Raw genomic sequence first — 24,634 nt, forward strand, 5'->3', positions numbered from 1 at the left:
ACCCACAGCAGGACTCAGAAGGAAAGGAGCACCATTTGGATTTTGAAATTCTGATTTTGCTGGAATGGTTTTCAGTGCCTTGTCGCGTTTGAAATGCACTGGAGGGAACAAAATAGTGTAAACCCCCGGAAAGTGACCCCATTTTGGAAACTACACCCCTCAAGGAATTTTTCTAGGGGTAAAGTTAGCATTTTGACACCACGGTTGTTTTGCTGAATTCATTGAAATTATTCTGTAAAGGTAAAAATCGACTTTTTTTCTGAAAAAAGGTAGCCATTTTTAATTTTTACAAGGAATAAAGGAGAAAAAGCACCCCAACATTTGTAAAACAATTTCTCCCGATTACGGAAATATGCCATATGTAGTAATAAACTTCTGTTTGGACCCACAGCAAGGCTTAGAAGGGAAGGAGCGCTATTTGGCTTTTGGAGCTCAAATTTAGCTGAAATGGTTTTTGGGTGCCATGTCGCATTTGCAAAGCCCCTGAGAGGCCAAAACAGGGGAAACCCCCCAAAAGTGGAAATTACACCACTTAAAGAATCTATCTAGGGGTATAGTGGGCATTTAGACCCCACAAGTCTTTTGCAGGATTTATTAGAATTAGGCCGTGAAAATGAATATCGACATTTCTTCCACTAAAATGTTGCATTTTTTTCAATTTCACAAAGGATAAAGGGGGAAAAAGCACCCCAACATTTGTAAAGCAATTTCTCCCGAGTACGGCTATACCCCACGTGTGGTCATAAATGGTTTTTCATTAGAAAGTAATTAACCCTTTCTGGAGTGATCCATTTTTTTCTTTTCCTTCTTAGTTTTTTCCTCCCCGCGTTCCAAGAGCCACAACTTTTTTATTTTTCAGTCAATAGAGCGGTATGAGGGCTTATTTATTGAGGGACGAGCGGTCGTTTTTATTGGTGCAACTTTTTGGTACATACAACTTTTTGAGCACTTTTTATTACATTTTTAGGTAGAGCCAAGGTGACCAAAAAAACAGCGATTTTGCCGTTCTAAATTCTTTATTTTTTACGTGAGACGCTCCATACATCACCCCCCACACTACGACATGCTATGTCATGGTGCGCGCAGGGGTTAATGCGCAGCGCATGGTGCGGAGTGAAAATTACAATTTTCCACTCATATGCCATTTTAGTGCATTATATGTTATGCCCAGTTTGTGCCACTGAAGACAAATAACTGAAAATATTAACCGGGTTCTCCCGGGTATGGCGATGCCATATCTGTGGACGTAAATTGGTGTTTAGGCACGCTGCAGGGCTCAGAAGGGAGGGACGCCATTTGGCTTTTGGCGCACAGAGTTTGCTTGGTAGTTGTTCTGTTTGGGGTTTTACTGGTGTTTCAGTTTATAATGTGGGGGCATATGTAATCTGTGCGGAGTACATCAGGGTATATGTAATCTGTGCGGGGTACATCAGGGTACATGTTATCTGTGTGGAGTACATCAGGGTACATGTTATCTGTGCGGGGTACATCATGGTATAATAATGCAGTAAATAAATAATAATCCGCAGATATGTGGCCGGTGTCGCACTTATAAATGGTGCCCGATCTTATCCGCTTTTGGACACTACACATTTTGCATCGCCATATTCTGAGAGCCAGAACGGTTTTATTTTTTCTCCACCGGAGCCGTGTGAGGGTTTATTCTTTGCGGGACAATCTGTAGTTTTCATTGGTACCATTTTGGGGTACCAGAAATTTTTTTGATCACGTTTTATTCCATTTTTTGGCAAGCAAGGTGACCAAAAACCATCAATTCTGACAATGTTTTTTATTTGTTTTTTTTATGGCCTTCACCCTGGGCTATAAATGACCATTATACTTTATTCTGCGGGTCGATACGATTACGGCGATACCAGATGTATATAATTTTTTTATGTTTTGCAGCGTTTGTGCAATAAAATCACTTATTTATTAAATAAATTAATTTTTGTGTCACCATATTCTTAGAGCCGTAACGTTTTTATTTTTCAGTCAAAAAAGCGGTGTAAGGGCTTGTTTTTTGCGGGACGGGATGTAGTTTGTATTGGTACCATTTTGGCGTACGTGCGACTTTTTGATCACTTTTTATTGTATATTTTGGGAGGGTTGGTAACCAAAAAATTGTGATTCGGGCACTGTTTTTCGTTTATTTTTTTCGCGGTGTTCACCGTGCGGGAAAAATAATATTACAGTTTTATAGTTGGGGTCGTTACGAACGCGGCGATACTAAATATGTGTACTTTTTTTAACGTGTTAATTTTTTTCCTATAATAAAAGACTTATTATAGGAAAAAAAGCATTCTTTGTTTATGTCACTTCTAACTTTGATTTTTACACTTTTTCAAAACATTTTTATTATCTTTTTTTTACTTTTTTTACTTGTCCCACTAGGGGACACTTAGACTGGCAGCTCTGATCGCTGCTGGAACACATTACACTACACACGTAGTGTAATGTGTTCTAACTGTCATTGTGACGTGACAGTCACACTGACAGGAAGCAGAGGAGGAACGGCCGGAGGCTGATCCTCCGAGGCTTCCGTACATGGCAACCCGGAGGTCATTGTTTGGCCTCTGGTTGCCATGATAAGGATCGCCAGCCCCCGCAAATACATGTGGGGGGCTGCCGATCCGCTGTAAACCTCTTCGATGTGGTGATCGCAATCGACCACCGCATCGAAGGGGTTAATTGCCGATTTCAGCGGCGACAGGCCGCTGATCGGCAACGGGGAGAGCAGGGCTGACACCCTGCACAGTTAACCGCCGCTGCGGTGTAGCGCCGCGCGGCGGTTAACTTTTAAAGCGCGGACGTAACTGTACGCCCAGGTGCGCGAAGTTACTGCTTATCTGGACGTACAGTTACGCCAAGGTGCGGGAAGGGGTTAACGTTGCTTCTCAGGGATCTGAAAGATAATAAGACTCTGTCATTTTTACTAGGTAAATGCTGTCACTACATCTTTTAAGATTTTGGACCGTGACTGTCATGTGGAATCATTAAATCATTTGTTCTTCTATTCTTTAGATCACTCTTTGAATTATGGGGTCATGGAAAATGCCTGAATGAGCTGAAGCAATCAATCCAAAGCTATCCTTTGGAAAAGATGGTATGAGAAATCACAAGACTATGGGGGAAATTTACTGGCGTAGAAAAGTCACAAACAACACAAAAGTTGCAATTTGCGGTTCCGGCTTTTCTGCCTGTTTTTGCCGCTCACGTCACTTCTCTAAAAAGCGAGCCGAACTTAGCTGAAGGGGAGGGTCACCCACAGGCCGACAAATTTACTATAATTTATGCCAGAAACTGGCGGAAATTATGGTGGAAATCAACACCCGGTCCTATTAAGACTGGCCTATGAAACGCCAATCTTAATAAATTCCCCCCTATGACTATAAAGGGTCTTACATTATGCACACCTTTTTAAATATATATTTTTTTAAATAAATCAGTGTGTTTGGTGAAACTTTGCAAATACTTTTTATTACATTTTTTTTATTACTTTTTGAGATACAGCTGCTTTGTATTCTGTATACAGAGCAGCTGTATCTAGCGCTGAAGCCAGTATCTGTCAGTTCCACGGCACTGACGGGTTCAGTGTCAGCGGGTCCTGCCTGTCACTTAACACGCAGGATGGAGCTAGATCGCATCTAAGTTCATAACTTAGATGTGATCAATAACAGGTGATAACAGGTGGATCCGACCCGCTGACACCGAACCAACCCGTCAGTGCAAAATACAATGCAACTGTATCTCAAAAAGTAAAAATAATTTGTAATAAAAAGTATTTACAAAGTTGTAGCAAACCCACTGATACACATATTTATTAAAGAAAACAAAAACTATATCAAAGGTGTACATAGCCTTTAATAATAAATTGCATTTAAGTTTTGACAAGTTATATAATGAACATGTGAACATTTCATTTAGTATGCAATGTATTAGTCACATAGAACCCCTTAAAGGGAACCTGTCGCCAGCATTTCACCCTTTGAACTCTACTCACCCCTCGCTGGCCGCTGCTGTCAAAAGTTCAGTGCCGTTATCCCCTCTCCTAAACTTCTCCTCTAACTGTAAATAATGGTCTGCAAACATTTTGCTCCTTTTATGGTAATAATCCGGCAGTGTCGTTCGTCCCTTTTCTTACGCCTGCCCACCGGGAAAAACTGGCTTGCCCTAAATGCCAAAATCTCGTCTGAGATAGCGTTCATGCGCCCATCATGTGTGGTCCGATACCCTTTGCTGGTTCCCAGGCCTGAAATATAGTTAATGCACATGCAACGCTTTTGCGTTCCGTTGTGTGCACGCACCAGAACCGGACATCGATGCACAAGCGTGGGATTTTGTGTGTGCGAGGAGCTGTCAATCAAAAGTAAGGAGGTGGGGTTAACTCGCAAAGGCTTGAGGAATGAAGATATGACTTTTCAAATGAAGATATGACTCTTTTCAAATGAAGATATGACTCTTTTGTTCTCATTAGCATACGGCACAGTAACACTAGAAGATAATTATTGATTACTGTATTTTTTGGACTATAAGATGCAGTATCTAATCTGTGCTGTAATCTCCTGCTGCATCTTATCTCCTGAAGGCAAACGGATTCCAGGAGCATGAGACTGAGGTCTGAGCTTCAAAGGTCCATGCAGTGTAATAGAAGCTCCATGTCCTGTTCTGTGTGTAAAAAATCACATCTTACACACACAGAGTTCTGTCATCTGACTGTTCAGTGAGCAAATAACACAGACATTACTACACGCACCACAGTAAATCTGTGCAGGTACTGATCTGCAAGCACCTTCCAGCCATGCCCCCTCCTATGTACAGAGCCCCAAGAAGAGCAGATTCAACACCATTAACCCCTGCCACTCCACACCTCTGATGTCTGATGAGTTCAGGGGAGGGTGAGAGCACTATATCTGCCAACATCTTGTATTTCTGTGTCTGACATTGTTATGGGGCACTGTGGCTGGCATTGTATTGGGGCATTGTGGTACCCTATTTTCTCAATATTACCCAGGAAATGTACAGTTAAAGGCAAAGCCTTTTTTTTCTCCTTTTTTGCTACAATTTATGGTCCAGTGCGTCCTATAGTCCGTTTGGTAATAGGTGAGATGCTGGTGACAGGTTCCCTTTGAATACACCACATCTCCTCATTTCTTAATTATTGATTCTTTGTATCTTTAGGTCCCCTATCTTCAGCCCATGTCTACGTACAAGATCTGCATCCATAGCTTCAATAAAGCCTTGACACAGAACGAAAAGATTGTAAAGATAGATGTGAGTAGTCAATTTATTGTCAAAGCTGTTTTCTCAATGTTTGGCTAGAATTTTATTGTACCATAAAGTAAAATGAAAGGAGTTTGTGGGATCCAAGAAGTGAAGCTGGACACTTGGGGTCCCATTTCTGAGAGCATTCATGAACAGGGAGATTATCAAAAACGTTTGTCTTGTGTAGCAGCGAAAATAAAAAAAGTGTTGTCGTCCATCCATGGAAATCAATGAGCCTCCCATTTTCTTCAAAAGATGTCTGTAGAGCTGAGAGGGGACAAGACTGTCTATACCAGAAACCCTATAATAACCTACTCCAAATAGAATGGCCTTCTATTACAAACTTCCCTGTCTTTTGTCAGTACTAAAGAAAATATTTTGTCTTTTAAACAATAACTTTTGTCACATAGAAGACTTGAAATCCAATATTTTACTTTCCCTCTTCACAATTTAGAACTGTTATTAAACAGTGCTGGATAATAAAAACATAAATCTGTGGCAACGTTTATTTTCCCATTTTAGGGCCAGTTCACACAGATTTTTTTTGACGCGGAAACCACGTCAAAAAACGGCCGAAAATGCCTCCCATTGATTTCAATGGGAGGCGGAGGCGGTTTTTTCCCACGAGCGGAAAAATTGGCTCGCGGGAAAAAGAAGGGACATGCCCTATCTTCGGGCGTTTACGCCTCTGACCTCCCATTGACATCAATGGGAGGCAGAGAAAGCGTATTTTTTATGCCCGCGGCGCTCAATGGCCGCGGGCGGAAAACGCAGCGAAAATCGGCGTGCAGGCAGAGGAAAATCTGCCTCAAAATTCCAAACAGAATTTTGAGGCAGATTTTCCTCCTGCAAAAAACTCAGTGTGAACCCATGTATGTGGAGTTATTTGAGGGGTTCCCAGTCCGGATCCAGTGTGCAGTGCCTTTACAAAGTGTCCATGTAATGCTAGGGAGAAATACTAGTCAGTGGCTTCTTTCCTTGGAAGAAACTAATCACTAACCCCTCAGATGCGGCGCTGAATAGCAAGCGCCACATCTGAGTGGTTTGGGAGGGAGGGGGCCGCATCGGAGCGGTTTTCTCGGGGATCTCCTAAAATCAGCTCTGGCGTAAAAAGGCCTCCAAAAGACAAAGTGGACTCCTTCTATGATCTGCCCTATAACGGGTCCATATAATAGATTAGACACACATATTTGGTATCACCGTACACGGGAGAAATAGCAGAATGTGGAAAGGGGTCACTTTTACCAATATGTCATATGGTGTTTAGAAATGGCTTAAGAAAAGTGACACTTTTGTAAAAAAAAAATGCAATTTACATTTTCTTGGCCCAAGTTTGGCCAATTTCTGTAAAAAGTGTGAAGGGTTAAAACAGAAATTGAACTGCTAGAAATAGACTTTAGAGTGTCTAGTTTGTAGAACACAATGTTTTTTTTACCATTATTTATTGAACTTCAAGTCCATTACCCATACATTAATACCATGGTGTAAAAAACTTAATTAAGACATTTTAGTGCGCAATTGAAAAAAGGAGCACTTGTGTTTTATACTATATTTCTGGTAAAAAATAAAATAAACTACACCTCCAAGTCAGGTGTCCTTATGATCAGGATAAATGAAAAAATATATTTCAATACATTTGTATGATACAATTACTTTTATTTTCAAACTGTTACATTTTAAATGATGAAAAAAATCTGAATTTTTCTTTTTTTCCCGTCTTTCCACGGCTATAAAAAAAGTAACAAAAATTTTACCTATACATATATACCACAAAAAGGAAGCACTGCATGTCCCAAGAAAACAGTGCAAAATTCACATCGATACATAAAACACATACAGAGTTATACTGTGTTACATCTGTGAATAGCAAAACTGCGAAAATTGCTCTGGTCACTAAGGTTTAAAACACCTTCGGGAATAAGGGGTTAATTTTTTATCATTTTTAATCCTTTATTTTTTTGGTGCCTTGTATATCTAATAAGTATTATTTGCAAACACAGGCAATGGAGTTTATGCCATTTAATGGGAAGGTTAGTTTACAGAATGCGGAACATATATTCTACTTGCTTGAGGATTATGGATCTGACCCAAACACTGCCCCCAAAGACCCTCTGCAGATCTACTTTGGCCGGTGGGTGAGTACTAGAAAACACTGAATAAATAATTTTACGCTTCTTATGTAATGCATTTCATATTATTCATATTGGTTTATTTAAGGTAGCCTAAAGGCTGGAGCTGATGTATTAACCAGTTCAGGACCGGGCTATTTTCAGCCTTCAGGACCAGACACCGTTTAGCCATTTTTAGCACTCGTTCGTTAAACCCCTATAACTTTTTTATTTGTTGGGCTAGCGACGTGATTTTTGCGATGTTTTTTTCCACAGACAATGCAGGTTTCTTTTTTTTTTAATCGTTTTTTTACACATGCTTTTTGCTATTTTAGAATTTTTAGGCTTATTTTTTTTCTGGTAATAACATAGTTTTACCCTAAAATAGACCTTTTATTTGTGATCGTCATTGTCTACCGTAAATGTTAATATATTACATCTCTATATTAGGGTAATTGGCTCAGGGCTAGCGTTACAACAATGATTGGCGGGGGGAAAGTTTTTTGGGGTATTTTATGTGTATTTATTATAAAAAATTTTTGCACTTTTATTTTTTTATTACTATGGTCTGTTCCTCAAAGGTCAGAAAAGACCTTTGGGAGACTTGATTTTTTTTTTCTTTCTTTTACACCATGTTTTTCCACTGTAACTGGGGCTGCACAGCAGCCCCAGTTACAGGGGAAATCAGCCCTCTCATAGTGACTATTGTCACTAATAGGGCTGTGCTGGATCTTGTAAGACCCAGCAGTACTCTGCCACTAACGGCATCCAGGCGATCATGTGACCAGTCACATGAACACCGGGACCAATAGAGACAGCGGCGCTGCAGATGCTTCTGTTCATATAGACAGCGCGCATTGAGCGCTGTGTAAAAGTGATCAGAGAAGATAGAAGCAGCAAAAAGCTGCTTCTATCCTCTCCTCAGGGTCCCCGGCAGTCACTGACTGCTGGAGACCCGACATTCAGCTGCCCGATTGCTCAGGCAGCAAGCTAAGGGCCATTTCACACAGAGTTTTTTGACGCGGAAATCACATCGGAAAATGCGCCAAAAATTGGCCGAAAATACCTCCCACTTCAATGAAAAAGAAGGGACATGCCCTATCTCCGGGCGTTTAAAGGCTCTGACCTCCCATTGACATCAATGGGAGGCAGAAGAAGCGTATTTCGCAGCGTTTTAGGCCCACGGTGCTCAATGGCCGCGGGCAAAAAACTCCCCGATAATCGGTGTGCAGGCAGAGGAAAATCTGAATTATAAGGCAGATTTTCCTCCTGCAAAAAAACTCTGTGTGAACCCAGCCTAAAACCTGCGGCGTAAATAGTCTATGGCGCGGGTTTTAAGGACCCTGACCGCTGGCCGTAAATACACAGCCAGTGGTCGGGAACCAGTTAAAGTAGTAAAATATTATATTGACTTTATTTAATTTTTCACACGCAAAGTTTTTTTTATTAACACTTTCTTACTGTACTGGGGGCTGCCATGTTTTATTTCATCTGTGTATGTGTCACTTAACGACACATACACAGATGGAATACGGCAGCACAGTGCATAGCACACAATGAAAGGGAGCCGTTCATTGCATCTGCCATCTGGGTCTGTACTGCGCAGGCGCAGTTCAGACCCACCCAGCAGAGAAGCTGGTTTGTAGGGAGATAGCAGGCGCCATTCTGAAGACCGGCTGCACTGCAGGTAAGGTGCGTGTGTGTCTCTGTCTGCCCTTCTCTTTCTCTCTGACTCCCCCCCCTCGCGACCCCCACCCCCGTGTGTCTGTGTAGTAGTGCTGTGTGTGTATGTCTGTGTGTAGCAGAGCTGAGTGTGTGCGTCTGTGTGTAGCAGAGCTGTGTGTGGGGAAAGGAATTGACTCAACATTTCTTTATTTACACAACACGTTTTTTAAAAACGCATTTGTAAAAAAGCGCGTTGTATGTACTAACAGCGGACTTTACCAATTATGTAAATAAAAAGAGTAATCAAGCGTTTTTTTATTCGGTTTTTGGCACGTAATATGCGCAAAAAAAAGTGTCAAATACACGCCATGTGAACCTGTCCACTGAAAAGTCATTCACTTCACTTTCATCATTCTACGGGTATGTTCACACACACTGTTTTCAGCCGTTTTTCGGGCCGTAAACGTCCCCTGAAAAATCGGAAGCAGAACGCTTACAAACATCTGCCCATTGGTTTCAATGGGAAATACGGCGTTCTGTTCCGACGGGGCGTTTTTTACGCAGCCGTTTTCCAAAAATGGCACGTAAAAAGACGCCCGCCAAAAAGAAGTGCATGTCACTTCTTGGGCCGTTTTTGGAGTCGTTTTTCATCGAAAAACTGCTCCGAAAACACGAGTTTGATTAAAAAATGGCTGAAAATCAGGAGCCTTTTGTTTAGTAATCGTGTGAACATACCCTTAGCCTTTTGGTGTGTCTGCCAGCTGCCATTTGTACAATCACTCCCAAAATGGCAGCCGGACACTGCTTAGCAATTTGAAGACACCTTTTCCTGGCTTGTAGGAGGGGGAGTGAGATTCCCTCCCACATTTACGGCAGCTGTGAGTCAGGTTGCTTTGCCTTATTCACCTTGCTGTAATTCTGGGAAGTGCTCCCCCTGTTGGCCAACATAGGAAAACATGTCAAATTATTATTTAATTTTTAATACTTTCCACCATGTGGAAGAAAAAAAAAAATACAGCAAAAAACTTAAAAAATATAATAGAAATAAGTAACTTACTTAAAAAAAAAACGTTTAATTCGCGACACATTCCCTTTAACCAGTTCAGGACCGGGCTATTTTGCGCCTTCAGGATCAGACACCGTTTAGCCGTTTTTAGCACGTTAGTTAAATGGCTATAACTTTTTTATTTGTTGCGCTAACTACGTGATTTTTGTGACGGTTTTTCCGTAGACAATGCAGGTTTCTTTTTTTATTGTTTTTATACACACCTTTTTTGCGATTTGAGAATTTTTATTCATAAAGTTACATAGTTACATAGTTTGTACGGTTGAAAAAAGACACATGTCCATCAAGTTCAACCAAGGGATGGGAAAGGGGAAGTGGGATGGGAAAGGGGAAGTAAAAAATTTCTACACATAGCAGTTAATATTTTTTTGTTCTAGGAAATTATCTAAGCCTTTTCTAAAGCCATCTACTGTCCCTGCTGCGACCAGCTCCTGCGGTAGGCTATTCCATAGATTCACAGTAAAGAAGGCTTGTCGCCTCTGCAGGTTGAACCTTTTTTTCTCCAGACGGAGGGAGTGCCCCCTTGTTTTTTGAGGGGGTTTTACATGGAACAGGATTTCACCATATTTTTTATATGCGCCATTCATATATTTATATAAGTTAATCATGTCCCCCCTTAGTCGTCTTTTCTCAAGGCTAAATAGGTTTAGTTCTTTTAATCTTTCCTCATAACTTAGATTCTCCATGCCCCTTATTAGCTTCGTTGCTCTTCTTTGTATTTTTTCCAACTCCAGGGCATCCTTTCTATGAACTGGAGCCCAGAACTGGACTGCATATTCTAGATGAGGCCTCACTAATGCTTTGTAAAGTGGCAATATTACATCCCTGTCCCGCGAGTCCATGCCTCTTTTGATACACGACAATATTTTGCTGGCCTTTGAAGCAGCTGATTGACACTGCATGCTGAAATTTAGTTTATGATTTACAAGTACACCCAGATCCTTCTCAACAATTGACTCCCCCAGTGTAGCTCCCCCTAGGACATATGATGCTTGCAGGTTTTTCGTACCCAGATGCATAACTTTACATTTATCTACATTAAACTTCATTTGCCAAGTGGACGCCCAAACACTTAGTTTGTTTAAATCTGCCTGCAATTCACAAACATCTTCCATAGTCTGAACTATATTGCATAGCTTGGTGTCATCTGCAAAAATAGAAATAGTGCTATTAATCCCATCCTCTATATCATTAATAAATAAGTTGAATAATAGTGGTCCCAGCACTGAACCCTGGGGTACACCACTTATAACCGGGGACCATTGAGAGTAGGAATCATTGACCACAACTCTCTGGATACGGTCCTTGAGCCAATTCTCAATCCAATTACAAACTATACTTTCTAAACCTATAGTCCTTAATTTACCCATTAGATGTCTATGAGGGACAGTGTCAAATGCCTTTGCAAAGTCCAAAAACACTATATCCACAGCGGCCCCTCTGTCTAGGCTTCTGCTTACCTCTTCATAAAAACAAATCAGGTTGGTTTGACAGCTTCTGTCCTTTGTAAAACCGTGCTGGCTGTCACTTATAATACTATTTATTGTCACATAATTCTGTATATAGTCCCTCAATAGCCCCTCAAACATTTTCCCGACAATTGATGTTAAGCTTACTGGTCTATAATTACCCGGCGAAGACCTAGAGCCCTTTTTGAAAATAGGCACCACATTTGCCCTGCGCCAGTCCCTTGGCACTATACCACTCATGAGAGACTGACTAAATATTATGAAGAGGGGGACAGAAATAACTGAACTAAGCTCTTTAAGAACTCTAGGGTGTAACCCATCTGGTCCCGGGGCCTTGTGTACATTTATTTTATTTAATTTAGCTTGAACCATATCTACATTCATCCAATTCAGTATATCAACTGATATATTAACAGCACCGACAGCGGCTACATCAGCTGCTCCTTCTTCTGTTGTATATACAGAGCGGAAGAACCCATTTAGTAACTCTGCCTTCTCTTGATCCACTGTGACCAACTCCCCATTACCACTATCTAAGGGTCCTACATGTTCAGACCTGGGCTTTTTTGCATTTATATGCTTGAAAATAATAGTAAAAAAAATAAGCTTTTTTACGTTTCAGCTATTTTTTTTTGGTAATAACATAGTTTTACCCTAAAATATACCTTTTATTTGTGATCGTCATTGTCTACCGTAAAATTTTATATATTACATGTCTATATTAGGGTAATTGGGTCAGCGCTAGCGTTACAACAATGATTGGCGGGGGGGGGGGGGGAGAGGTGAACGTTTTTTTTTGGGGGTGGGTATGTTATGTGTATTTATTATTAAAAAAAATGTGCACTTGACTTTACTATTTTTTTTATTACTATGGTCTGTCCCTCAAAGGTCAAGAAAGACTTTTGGGGAACTTTTATATATATTTTTTCTTTCTTTTACACCATCTTTTCCACTGTAACTGGAGCTGCACAGCAGCCCCAGTTACAGGGGAAATCAGCCCTCTCATAGTGACGATTGTCACTAATAGGGCTGTGCTGGGTCTAGTAAGACCCAGCAGCAGTCTGTCAGTAACGGCACCCGGCGATCATGTGACCAGTCAAATGATCACGGGAGGAATAGAGACAGCGGCGCGGCCGTTGCCTCTATTCATATACACAGCGTTCATTGAGCGCTGTGTACAAGTCATCAGAGAAGACAGAAGCAGCGAAAGCTGCTTCTATCCTCTCCTCAGGGTCCCTGGCAGTCACTGATAGCCGGAGACCCGACATTCAGCTGCCCAAACGCTCGGGCAGCAAGTTAAAACCCGAGCCGTAAAAAGTCTATGGCTCGGGTTTTAAGGAGGTTTTGTCATTACCTTCCTTTTTCTTTTCTTAGTTTGTATATTCTTGGTTTCCTTTATATATGTCTGGTTTCCATAGGTTAGTGCCATCGGCGTGGTCCATTTTCTATGAGTCTGGATGGGTTATCCAGGGTTGTGCATGCACAGTTGCACGGGGCCCCTCTCTGCTCATCAATAGATCAGTAGGAAGCCTCCTGGGCATGCGCAGTAGCCCGAAGGTCCTCCTATTTAGCTGTTCTCTGCAAATTGCTACCAAGACGAGTGAAGAAGAGCACTCCCTTATCAGGGCTTTTTACAGTTTGCTTGGCATTTTATTATATTTTCCACTGTCTTTTAATTCTCAATGCTACCTGCAATGCATCGGGAGCACGCATGCAGAAGCATGTGGTGCTGTGATGTCTATTACAGCGCCGGTTACTGGTTGAGTAAAAGAATGGCTTAGTACCTTCCATTATTCCAGAGAAGATGAGGAGTGGGACAGTAAGGGAATGTTCACACGGGATATTTTCAAATCCGAGGGCTGAATGCCTACAAACATCTGCCCATTGATTTCAGTGGGAAAAACTGTTCTGTTCCCACGGGGCATTTTTTACGTGGCCGTTTTTAAAAACGGCAGCGTAAAAATAACGCCTCGCAAAAAGAAGTGCATGTCACTTCTTGAGCCGTTTTTCATTGGAAAAACTCAATAGAAAAACAGCTCCAAAAATGGCCGTATAAATTGCAAGTTGCTTAAAAAACTGCTGAAACTCACGAGCTGTTTTCCCTTGAAAACAGCTCCATATTTTCAGCTGTTTTTTGTCAAGCGTGTGAACAGAGACATGGGGGTAAGCACGTACAATGGAGGGATGGAATGTTTTTTTTTTTGTTTTTTTTTTTAATATTTGATTTGGGGAACAAATACATGAAAAGGGGAGATAGGAATACCCCTTTAATTAATGGTCTTTATAGAAATAATGATCAACGCTAATTCTCACTAAACATACCTCGCGTTTGTTTCACAAGTTCTGACTGATCTATATTCTGAATTGTTATATGTTGTGGGGATTTCATAATAAAATGGATGAACACGTAAGACGTTCCTTTTCTATTGATGTTTTTAAATGATTTTAGTTAACTTTTTGTGCAAATGAGTCTTTATTATAGCTCACATGATGTTTTTTAAGAGGACCCCCTGCGCCACTACTTCTGATACATACAAATGTGTTGGAAAAAGTAGGCAGGGTTTCAGCCTTGCATAAGCACTAATCATTTATTATAATTTACCAACACTTCAGAATGAAAATGAAATGACCTAATAAATAGAATTGAAACAGTATTTTTCTCTTGTTAAGATTGCAGATGGACAAAGGGAGCTAATAAATTCATATAGTGTGAAAAAAAGGCACTTTATTGGTAACACAAGCATGGATGCTGGGCTTTCCTTCATCATGGCAAACCATGCAAGAGTTAGACCCAATGATGTGGTGTTCGATCCTTTTGTTGGCACAGGTAAGGCCCACCTTCATTTTTTCGAATTGCAATATATATATGTGTATATATATATATAATTTGTGGTTTACATTCTTTGTACAGTGAAGTTCTTAAACGTGTGACTGTTTTTTCAAGTAGTTTCATTGCCATTATAAGCTTATGACAGTATATGAGCTCCCGGGGGGTGGGTGGGGGGGAACAAATGACTATGTACACCTTCGATAGTGCTTTTTTTTTTTTTTTTTTATAAAAATGTGTATCAGTGTGCAACTTTCTATTTAGTTTTCATTAAAAAAAATGTTTTACTTTTTGAGGTACAGCTGCTTTTGTATTCTGTATAAAGAGCAGCTGTATCGTGCACTAAAACTTGAATCTGTCAAGTCCGTGGGACTGATGGATTCAGTGACAGCAGGTCCACGCAGGATTCACCTGTAATCTGTCTCATCTAAGTTATGAACTTAGATGTGATCGATAACAGCTCGATCCTGCGTGATCCTCAGAGACACGCACAAGCCGCTGTCACTAAACCTTTCAGTCCCGCGGACCTGACGGATACAGGTTTCAGCGCTTCATACAGCTGCTCTGTATACAGAATACAAAGCAGCTGTATCTAAAAAAAGTAAAAATAATTTTTAATAAAAACTAATTAGAAAGTTGCACCAAACAGACGAATACACATTTTTATTAAAAAATAAGTAAAAAAAAAAAAATATATATATATATATATATATATATATATATATATATATATATATATATATATACTAGTCCTTCTGAATGAATTAGAATATCATCAAAAAGTTAATTTGTTTCAGTAATTCAATTCAAAAAGTGAAGCTCATATATTATATAGATTCATTACACACAGAGTGATCTATTTCCAGCATTGCTTTCCTTTAATGTTGATGATTATGTCTAACAGTTAATGAATATCCAAATTTAGTGTCTCAGAAAATTAGAATATTATATAAGCCCAATTTCAAAAGTGATTTTTAATACCGAAATGTGGGCCTACTGAAAATATGTACAGTATATGCACTCAATACTTGGTCGGGGCTCCTTTTGAATGAATTACTGCATCAATGCGGCGTGGCATGGAGGCGATCAGCCTGTGGCACTGCTGAGGTGTTATCAATGCGGCGTGGCATGGAGGCGATCAGCCTGTGGCACTGCTGAGGTGTTATGGAAGCCCAGGTTGCTTTTCTTCCTCTTGACAATACCCTATAGATTCTCTACGGGGTTTAGGACAGACGAGTTTGCTGGCCAATCAAGCAGAGTGATACTGTGGTTATTAAACCAGGTATTGGTACTTTTGGCAGTGTGGGCAGGTGCCCAGTCCTGCTGGAAAATGAAATCGGCATGTATATATAAATTTCGAAGGTGTACGTAGCCTTTAAAGGGAACCTGTCACCAGCATTTCACCTATTGAACTTATCCCTCACTGGCCGCTGCTATCAAAAGTTCATTGCCGTTATCCCCGCTCCTAAACTCCTCCTCAGACTGTAAATAATGGTCTGCAAACATTTCACGCTTTTTATCGTAATAATCCGGTGTCCCTTTGTACGCACACACCAGAAGAGGACATCAATGTACAAGCGCAGGATTTTGTGTGCTGGGGAAGGCGAGGAGCTGTCAATCAAAAGTAAGGAGGCGGGGTAAACTCGGAAAGACTTGAGGAATGAAGATTTGACTTTTTCCTGCTCATTAGCATACGGTGTGGGAACACTAAAAAACTGAATACTAAAGCTACAGAGCCGACTAAGAAGATAATTATAGGTTATATAGAAATGATTTTCACCCACTACCACCTGGTATTACTGGTTTAATAGGTGAAATGCTGGTGACAGGTTCCCTTTAACAGGTTCCCGACCGCTGGCCGTAAATATACGGCCAGCAGTCAGGGTCTCTAAAGTCCGGCGTATAGTATATATACGGCCGCACTTCAGAGACTGTGCACGCGCGATCGCGTGCACACAGCTCTGTGCCCTGGCTGTTACTAACAGCCATGGGCACTGGGCAGAATGTCAGGGGTCAATCTTTTGGCCCCTGAACATGTGATCGCTGTGACAACCAATCACAGCGATCACATGCATTTCTGCATAGAAAACAGTGTGCACGCGATCGCGTGCACACAGCCCTGTGCCCTCGCTGTTACCAACAGCTCTGGGCACTGGGCAGAGTATCAGGGACCAATCTGATGGTCCCTGATCATGTGGTCGCTGTGAAAACCTATCACAGCGACCACATTTGTTTTATTTTGACTTTTCTGGCAGTAAATCTCCTGCCTCTTTTCTTCTCCTCAAACATTGTTTCAGTTTGAGGAGAAGAAGAGACTCGAGAGAATTGCTGCCAGAAGAATACAGTGAAAAAAAATACAGTTACACTCTAAAACATTCTCTGTATAGATAGATTTCTATCTATCTATACAATCTATCTATCCATCTATCTTTTTTTCTATCTATCTACCTTTCTTTCTTTTATTCTATTAGAATAGGCAGGTAGGGAGTATATAATTATATATATATCCACATATATATAATATATATAGCAATAGCGGTTTATTTTTTTGTTAGCGGTAGTGTAGATATATATAGCAGTTAGTTTGTGTGTTTTATAAAAAAAAAAAAAAAAAAAAAAATTTGTTTAGTTAGTGTTAGTGTTAGTTACGTTATGGCGAGGAAGTTGTTTAGCGCCGAGGAGGCATACGCCATGCTGTGGTCTGAGTCGGAGACCGCATCAGAGATGGCGTCCGAGATGGAACCTGTTTTAGGTAGTGACGATGACAGCGTCACTTCAGGTTCATCTTCAGGGGACGTTGTCCCTGATGCAGTCGAAACTGCAGAACATGAAAGCGCAGGGCCAAGTAGCGCTGTAGCACGGGACAGCCTGGTCCCTCCAGTCCAGGCTCTTGTATGGGCACCTGCCCCATCTTTTGGGCCTAGAATCCACGGATTTACGGCCACTCCTGGCATAACCGTGGACAATACAAATTTTGTCCAAATGGATTACTTCCATTTATTTATAACGGACGACATCCTAAATCAGATTGTCCACGAAACAAATTTATATGCCACGCAATATATAAGGCAGAAACCTTCATCCACCCATGCCAGAGATTGGACGCCCACCAATTTGCAGGAATTAAAAATTTTTTTGGGGCTCACCCTAAATATGGGTATTGTAAAAAAGCCCTCCATTAGGTCTTACTGGTCAACAAGACCCGCACAAGCCACCCCAGTATATTCTGCAGTAATGCCCAGGTCTCGTTATGAGACAATAATGAGGTTCCTCCACTTCAATGACAACGCACAGGCCCCCCAAAGTACCGATGCAAACCGGGATCGGTTGTTCAAAATAAGACCGCTAATAAATTCCCTGAATAATTTATTTCTGCAACTCTACACCCCTGAGCAGAATGTAAGTGTGGACGAATCCCTCCTCAACTTTCATGGCAGACTTAGCTTTCGCCAATATCTACCTTCCAAAAGGGCAAGATATGGCGTTTAGCTCTACAAATTGTGTGAAAGCGGGTCAGGATATACCACCGCCTTCAGGATTTATGAAGGGCGGGACCGCACAATAAATGTTCCTGGATGCCCCCTGATCTTTCCACCAGCAGTAAGATCGTGTGGGAGATAATGCAGCCTCTACTTCACAAGGGGTACCACCTGTACTGTGATAATTTTTATTCGAGTGTGCCCCTGTTTAGGCATTTGCATGCTGCAAGGACTGGGGCATGTGGTACCATGCGCAAAAACCGAATTGGTTTTCCACAGCAATTAGTGGGGAAGCGCATGGTAAAGGGGGACTCCTGTGCTTATGCATCCGAAGAATTGCTGGCGGTCAAGTTCAGGGATCGCAAAGATGTGTATGTGCTAAGCACGATTCATACCGCAGGAACAGTGGCAGTGAGGGAAAGAGGGGCAACATCGGACAAGCACAAACCAGTGAGCGTGTCCGAATATAACAAGTACATGGGGGGGGGGGGTGGATTTAAGCGACCAGGTTTTACAGCCCTATTTAGTAAAACGCAAAACTAAAACCTGGTACAAAAAGGTGGCCATTTATCTGTTACAGGTGGCCATCCACAACTCATTTGTGCTCTATAAAAAAAACAGAGGCAGAGACACATACCTGGATTTCCAGGAAAAAATTATTGAAGGCCTCATTTTTGATGTTCAGGACACCCGAGAATGCCCCCAGTCTGAGGATGTCACGCGACTGACTGAAAGACACTTCATCAGTCGGATTCCCCCAACACCAACCAGAAGCAACCCCCAGAAAAAGTGCCGCGTCTGCAGAAAAGACGGGCACCGCAAAGATTCCCGATATTTCTGTCCCTCATGTCCCTCACAACCAGGCCTGTGCATTGAGCCATGTTTTAAAAAATACCACACTGTTCTGAATTATTAGATTTTAGTTAATTTGTTGAAAATATATTTGCCCTACATTACGTTTTTATTTTTCCCCTGATTTTACTCCAAGGGTGAGGGAGGGAATGGGTGGGGGGTGGATGTCATGTTTGATGTTTTCTAAAGTTCATCTGCTGGAGAGTCCATTTGCATTAACCTGAAATTTCTTATTTTAGAAAACCCAAAAAAATAAATTCCCATTATACCCCTAGATGAATATTTTGGGATTTCTGCTTCAAGAGCAGATATTTTGGAAGTGTTATAGAAACTCTGTTGAGTTTTGTAAAACCAGCTTTGAAAAAAAGCGATTTGTGAAATAATCTTCTTCTATCCTCCGCCCTCCTACATCTCTATGTGATAAATAAGGCCACATATTTGGTATCCCCATGCACGGGAGAAGTGGCAGAATGTGAACGGAGATTAATTTTGACCGTGGTCTATGCCGTGTGTGAAAAATGCTGGTATAAACTGACGCATTTGCTAAAAAATTGCTAATTTTATTTTGATCCATCTTATTCAAGAAACTTTCAGAAGAAAACTGGACTGTCTAAAAATATGATAAACCCCTTGAAGGAAACCTTGTGGGGTCTACTTGTGTGAATTAAGTCATTTATGGGGTGATTCTAATGTTTCAGCAGCATTAGGCCCCCCAGTAAACAGTATGCGGCTCTAAAATCAAATGCAGAATTCCTGGACCAAAAAGCCTCCTTTTATGCCAAGCCCTGGCACATGCCCGCACAGTGAATAAGGCACACATATTTGGTATCCCCATACACGGGAGAAGTGGAAGAACGTGAAAGGAGATGAATTTTGTCCGTGGTCTATACCGTGTGTGAAAAATACTAGCCTAAACTGACGCATTTGCTAAAAAAGTGCTGATTTTATTTTGTTCCATCTTATTCAAGAAACTTTCAGAAGAAAACTGGACTTGCTAAAAATATGATAAACCCCTTGAAGGAAACCTTGTGGGGTCTACTTGTGTGAATGAAGTCATTTATGGGGTGTTTCTAATGTTTCAGCAGCATTAGGCCCCCCAGAAAACAGTATGCGGCTCTAAAATCAAATGCAAAATTCCTGGACCGAAAAGGCCAAAAAGCCTCCTTTTATGCCAAGCCCTGGCACATGCCCGCACAGTGAATAAGGCTCACATATTTGGTATCCCCATGCACGGGAGAAGTGGAAGAATGTGAAAGGAGATTAATTTTGGCCGTGGTTCATACCGTGTGTGAAAAATGCTAGCATAAACCGACGCAATTGTTAAATTCTTGCATTTTTTTCCAATTTTGCCCACTTTAGTGAAAAAAAAAAAAATGATATATACTGAGAAATGCCACTAAAACAAAGCCCTATCTGTCCTTTAAAAAGAGTGTAAAATTCAAAGATGAACTTTATTCACCTGCTGAGTTATAGTCATCTAAAGAAGCGCATAGCAAAATTGTGAAATTTGCTCTGGTCATTTAGCTGTAAAACAGCCTAGTCCTTAACCGGTTAAGCTTTCCACAGGTGTTGGAGATTTTAAGCAAGAATTATGAAAAAAGAATTATGAACTGGCTTGTTTTTTCTAAGAACAACTCTAAATAATACTTTTTTCCTTGAACATACAAAATATCTTTTTCAATTGGAATAGTACATTTTTCTTGCACGTTTAAGCAGGTTGGGGATGTTTATCCATCAAAGGAAGAATGTAAATGGTTCTCAGACATGCAGCTAAGCTTAGAAAACATGACTTTAATCAAATATATGTCCGTTGATTGGCTCCGTCAGACCTTTCCGTCAGGGGAACCCATCAATAGAAAGGCAAACGGAAACCATAGCTTTCTCCGTTAGCATTATCAATGATTTCAATAGTGCATTGGAATCAATAGCGCAGTTGACTGACTATTGGTTCCGTCAAAAAACGGGAACCTTACGGAACGGAGACAAACGGAAACCATTAGCAACAGATGCATTATCATTGAAATCAATGGTAATGCAAAAGGAAGCTATGGTTTCCGTTTGCCTTTCCGTTGATGGGTTCCTCCAACGGAAAGGTCTGACGGAACCCATCAACGGAAACCGAATGCTGATGCTCACACGGCAGCAATTTTTTTTTGCCATGTAGCCCTAGCCTAAATCAGGGGTTCAAAACAAGTTTGCTTATTCCAATTTCTCTCATCTCATTCTCCCTCAGTGAAGTGTTACGTGGCTCACCTAAATAAATGTACACACTGATTTGTACATTCTGATAAGAATGGATTCATTTTTCTTCACCTAATGTGGAACAAACAATTGTCATTTTTTTTAAGGTGATAATGGCTCAGTATGGATGGAATAAAAAATTTTTTAGGTCTTATTTAGTATAAGAGCTAGACCAAAATGGTTAGAATAGAAAAGTTGTCAACTTCCTCAGTCTTCCACTAGAGGACAGTGTTGTATAGGAAAAGACGTCTCATGAGCTGTCCATTCTTTTGCCGTCAACCAGTATATATAAAATGTTATCTACTCCAATAACTGGCTAATATGATCTATTCAAATGTAATGTTAAAAGTGAGCTGTCTATTTCATAAGAACAATCTTTATACGAAGTATAACCAATATCTATTAAACCTTGTTGCTGTTATATTTGCATATACTACAGCAGGAATGTCATAGTTTTCTTTTATTTATTAAACAAGGAAATATCAGCTAGCTGGTTAGAATTTTGGTTAGAAATTTGGACACTCCCTTATCCATTTGTGGATGAAAGAAAGCGTAAGCTCTGGAAGTTTAGAATTTCTGTCCGTCTTTCAAGTGCTGTTCTCATCAGCTCATTATATGCTTTTATTTCTTTCTATAATATATCCTTAGAAACATATCAGTCAGCACCGTTGTTGTTCTATATTAATCACATATCTGGGTGGGCCACTCATTTCTTCTAAGATTTTGAGTTTGAAGGATGGAATATGGCCTACCAAGTAGTAACATAAGCTATGTATTGTATATAGTTTAAAGTAATATTGTGCACTGGTTTATGTGTATAGCGTTTTAGTTATCCAATTGCAATTCAGAAATTTTGCTTAGATCTGTTGTATATTGGTGATGTTTGGCAAACCTACACAAGTACAGTGACCATGTATTTCACTATACACGCCATTGTAACAGAACCTATATTTGCTAATAGTCTGTGATCTGTAAGTTCACAAGTGAAAGAACAGAATGACATAACATAAGTTCTGCCAAGCTTCTTGGCCTAATGAGACAGACTGGTTGCTAGGGATGTGCTGCCCGACAACCTCATTGAACAGATTATGGTTGTTAGGCAGTTTCTCCATAGCAACCAGTATATTCCATTCGCTGGTATGCTGGCATCTAGAAGAGAAAAGCTGCTTAGCAGAAGAGTCTTGACGCCTCCAGCTCAGGTTGCAGTATTATGTGTCATATTCACACATCTATGTGGCGTATTTCATGCAGTTATGACCCCAGTAGCATTTTTCTCCAAGTTGCAGCATGCCCTAGATATGGCGGTTCTTCAGGAATTGATCTTACATAGACTCCCTTTTTTGCTAAAACTGTAGCAAATACCACAACAGCGGCGTTTTTACATTGAGCGTTTGATGGAGTATCTGAGCGAAAATCTTGTGTTTAAAAAATAAAAATTATCTTATGGGAATCCCATTAGGTTACACTATTCCTTGTATTATGGAGCACCAAATCCTATCAAATGAATGAGATACATTTAAAAACTTTCAGAAACCTAAAAAATAAACACACAAACAAATGGGTGACTCTTCGACTTTAACCCCTTCAGGACTGAGCCACTTTTGGACCAAATGACAGAGCCTCATTTTTTAAATCTGACGTGTGTTACTTTATGTGGTAATAACTTGGGAATGCTTTTGCCTATCCAAGCGATTCTGAGAATGTTTTCTCGTGACATATTGTACTTTAAGTTAGTGAAAAAATTTGGTCGATATATTCAATATTTTTGTGTGAAAAACACCAACATTTTGAGAAAATTTGCAAAAAATTTGCATTTTCAAAATTCAAATGTATCTGCTTGTAAGACAGATAGTTATAGCACACAAAATCGTTACTAGCTAACATTTCCCATATGTCTACTTTATGTTGGCATCATTTTTTGAACATCCTTTTATTTTTCTAGGACATTACAAGGCTTATAAGTTTAGCAGCAATTTCTCACATTTTCAAGAAAATTTCAAAAGCCCATTTTTTTAGGGAACAGTTCAGTTGTTAAGTGGCTTTGAGGGCCTTATATATTAGAAACCCCCACAAATCACCCCACTTTAAAAACTTCACCCCTCAAAGTATTCAAAACAGCATTCAGAAACCCTTTAGGCGTTTTACAGGAATTAAAGCAATGTAGCGGGGAAATCTACAAATTTCATTTTTTTGGCAGAAATTCCATTTGAATCCATTTTTCCTGTAATACTGAAGGTTTTTACCGGAGAAGCACAACTGAATATTTATTGCCCTGATTTTGCAGTTTTTAGAAATATCCCACATGTGGCCCTAGTGCGCTACTGGACTGAAATACCGGCCTCAGAAGCAAAGGAGCATCTAGAGCCTTTTAGGGCCTTCCTTTTCTTAGATTATATTTCAGGCACCATGTCAGGTTAGAAGAGGTCTTGTGGTGCCGAAACAAAGGAAACACCCCAAAAAATACCCCATTTGGGAAACTAAACTCCTTGAGGAATTAATCTAGGGGTGTAGTGAGCATTTTGACCTCACAGGTGTTTCATAGATTTCATTAGAATTGGGCAGTGAAAATGAAAAATGACATTATTTTCCAATACCATGTAGCTTTACCTCAAAATGTTTAATTTTTTCAACAAATAAATGAGGAAAAGCACCCCAACATTTGTAAAGCAACTTCTCCAGAGTACGGAAATACCCAACATGTGGTCATAAACGGCTGTTTGGGGAAGCAGCAGGACTCAGAAGGGAAGGCATGCCATTTAGCTTTTGGAGCGCTGATTTTGCTGGATTCATTTCTCTGCACCATGTCGCATTTGTAAAGCTCCTAAGGTACCAGAACAGTGGAAACCCCCCAAAAGTGACTCCATTTAGGAAACTACACCCCTTGAGGAATTCATCTAGGGGTGTAGTGAGCATTTTGACCCCACAGGTGTTTCATAGATTTCATTAGAATTGGGCAGTAAACATGAAAAAATGCATTTTTTTCCACTAAGACGTAGCTTTAGGTAAAAATGTTTCATTTTCTCATCAAATAAAGGAGAAAAATCACCGTAACATTTGAAAAGCAACTTCTCCAGAGTACGGAAATACCCCATATGTGGTAATAAAGTACTGTATGAATACACATCCGGGCTCAGAAGGGAAGGAGCGCCAATTGGCTTTTGGAGAGCAGATTTTGCTGGATTGGTTTTTCTGCGCCATGTCGCTTTTGCAAAGCCCCTTAGGTACCAGTACAGTGGAAACTCCCCAAAAGTGACTCCATTTGGCAAACTACACCCATTGAGGAATTCATCTAGGGGTGTAGTGAGCATTTTGACCCCACAGGTGTGTCATATATTTTATTAGAAATGGGCAGTGAAAATTAAAAATTACATTATTTTCCAATAAGACGCAGCATTAGTTAAAAAATTTTCATTTTCTCAACAAATAAAGGAGAAAAAGCACCATAACATTTGTAAAGCATCTTCTCCAGAGTAGGGAAATACCCCACACGTGGTCATAAACTGCTATTTGGACACACAGCAAGGCTCTAAAGGTAAATATTACTGCCTGAGCTGAACGATTAAAATAAGTTTATTTAGATATGTCTTAAAATGGGCCCTTAAAGCCAAAATAACAGGCTCAATCAAATGGTCAGCAGCAGAGACAAAGCCTAGAAGGCAAAAGAT

The 24,634-nt window shown here is 40.4% G+C and overlaps 1 protein-coding gene across 4 annotated transcripts in view; it reads left to right on the forward strand.

Annotated features, from left to right (window-relative positions):
• TRMT11 (tRNA methyltransferase 11) overlaps nucleotides 1-24,634 on the forward strand; it is an 85,360-nt gene that overhangs the window by 19,533 nt on the left and 41,193 nt on the right. For all 4 annotated transcript variants that reach the window (XM_075862338.1, XM_075862335.1, XM_075862337.1 and 1 more), the window contains exons 4-7: nucleotides 3,022-3,103; nucleotides 5,179-5,271; nucleotides 7,263-7,397; nucleotides 14,241-14,397. In XM_075862338.1, the coding sequence (XP_075718453.1) occupies nucleotides 3,022-3,103; nucleotides 5,179-5,271; nucleotides 7,263-7,397; nucleotides 14,241-14,397 (467 nt within the window). The remainder of the gene's footprint in view (nucleotides 1-3,021; nucleotides 3,104-5,178; nucleotides 5,272-7,262; nucleotides 7,398-14,240; nucleotides 14,398-24,634) is intronic.

The sequence above is a fragment of the Rhinoderma darwinii genome, chromosome 4, assembly GCF_050947455.1.
Source record: "Rhinoderma darwinii isolate aRhiDar2 chromosome 4, aRhiDar2.hap1, whole genome shotgun sequence".
NCBI classification, from domain to species: Eukaryota; Metazoa; Chordata; class Amphibia; order Anura; family Rhinodermatidae; genus Rhinoderma; species Rhinoderma darwinii.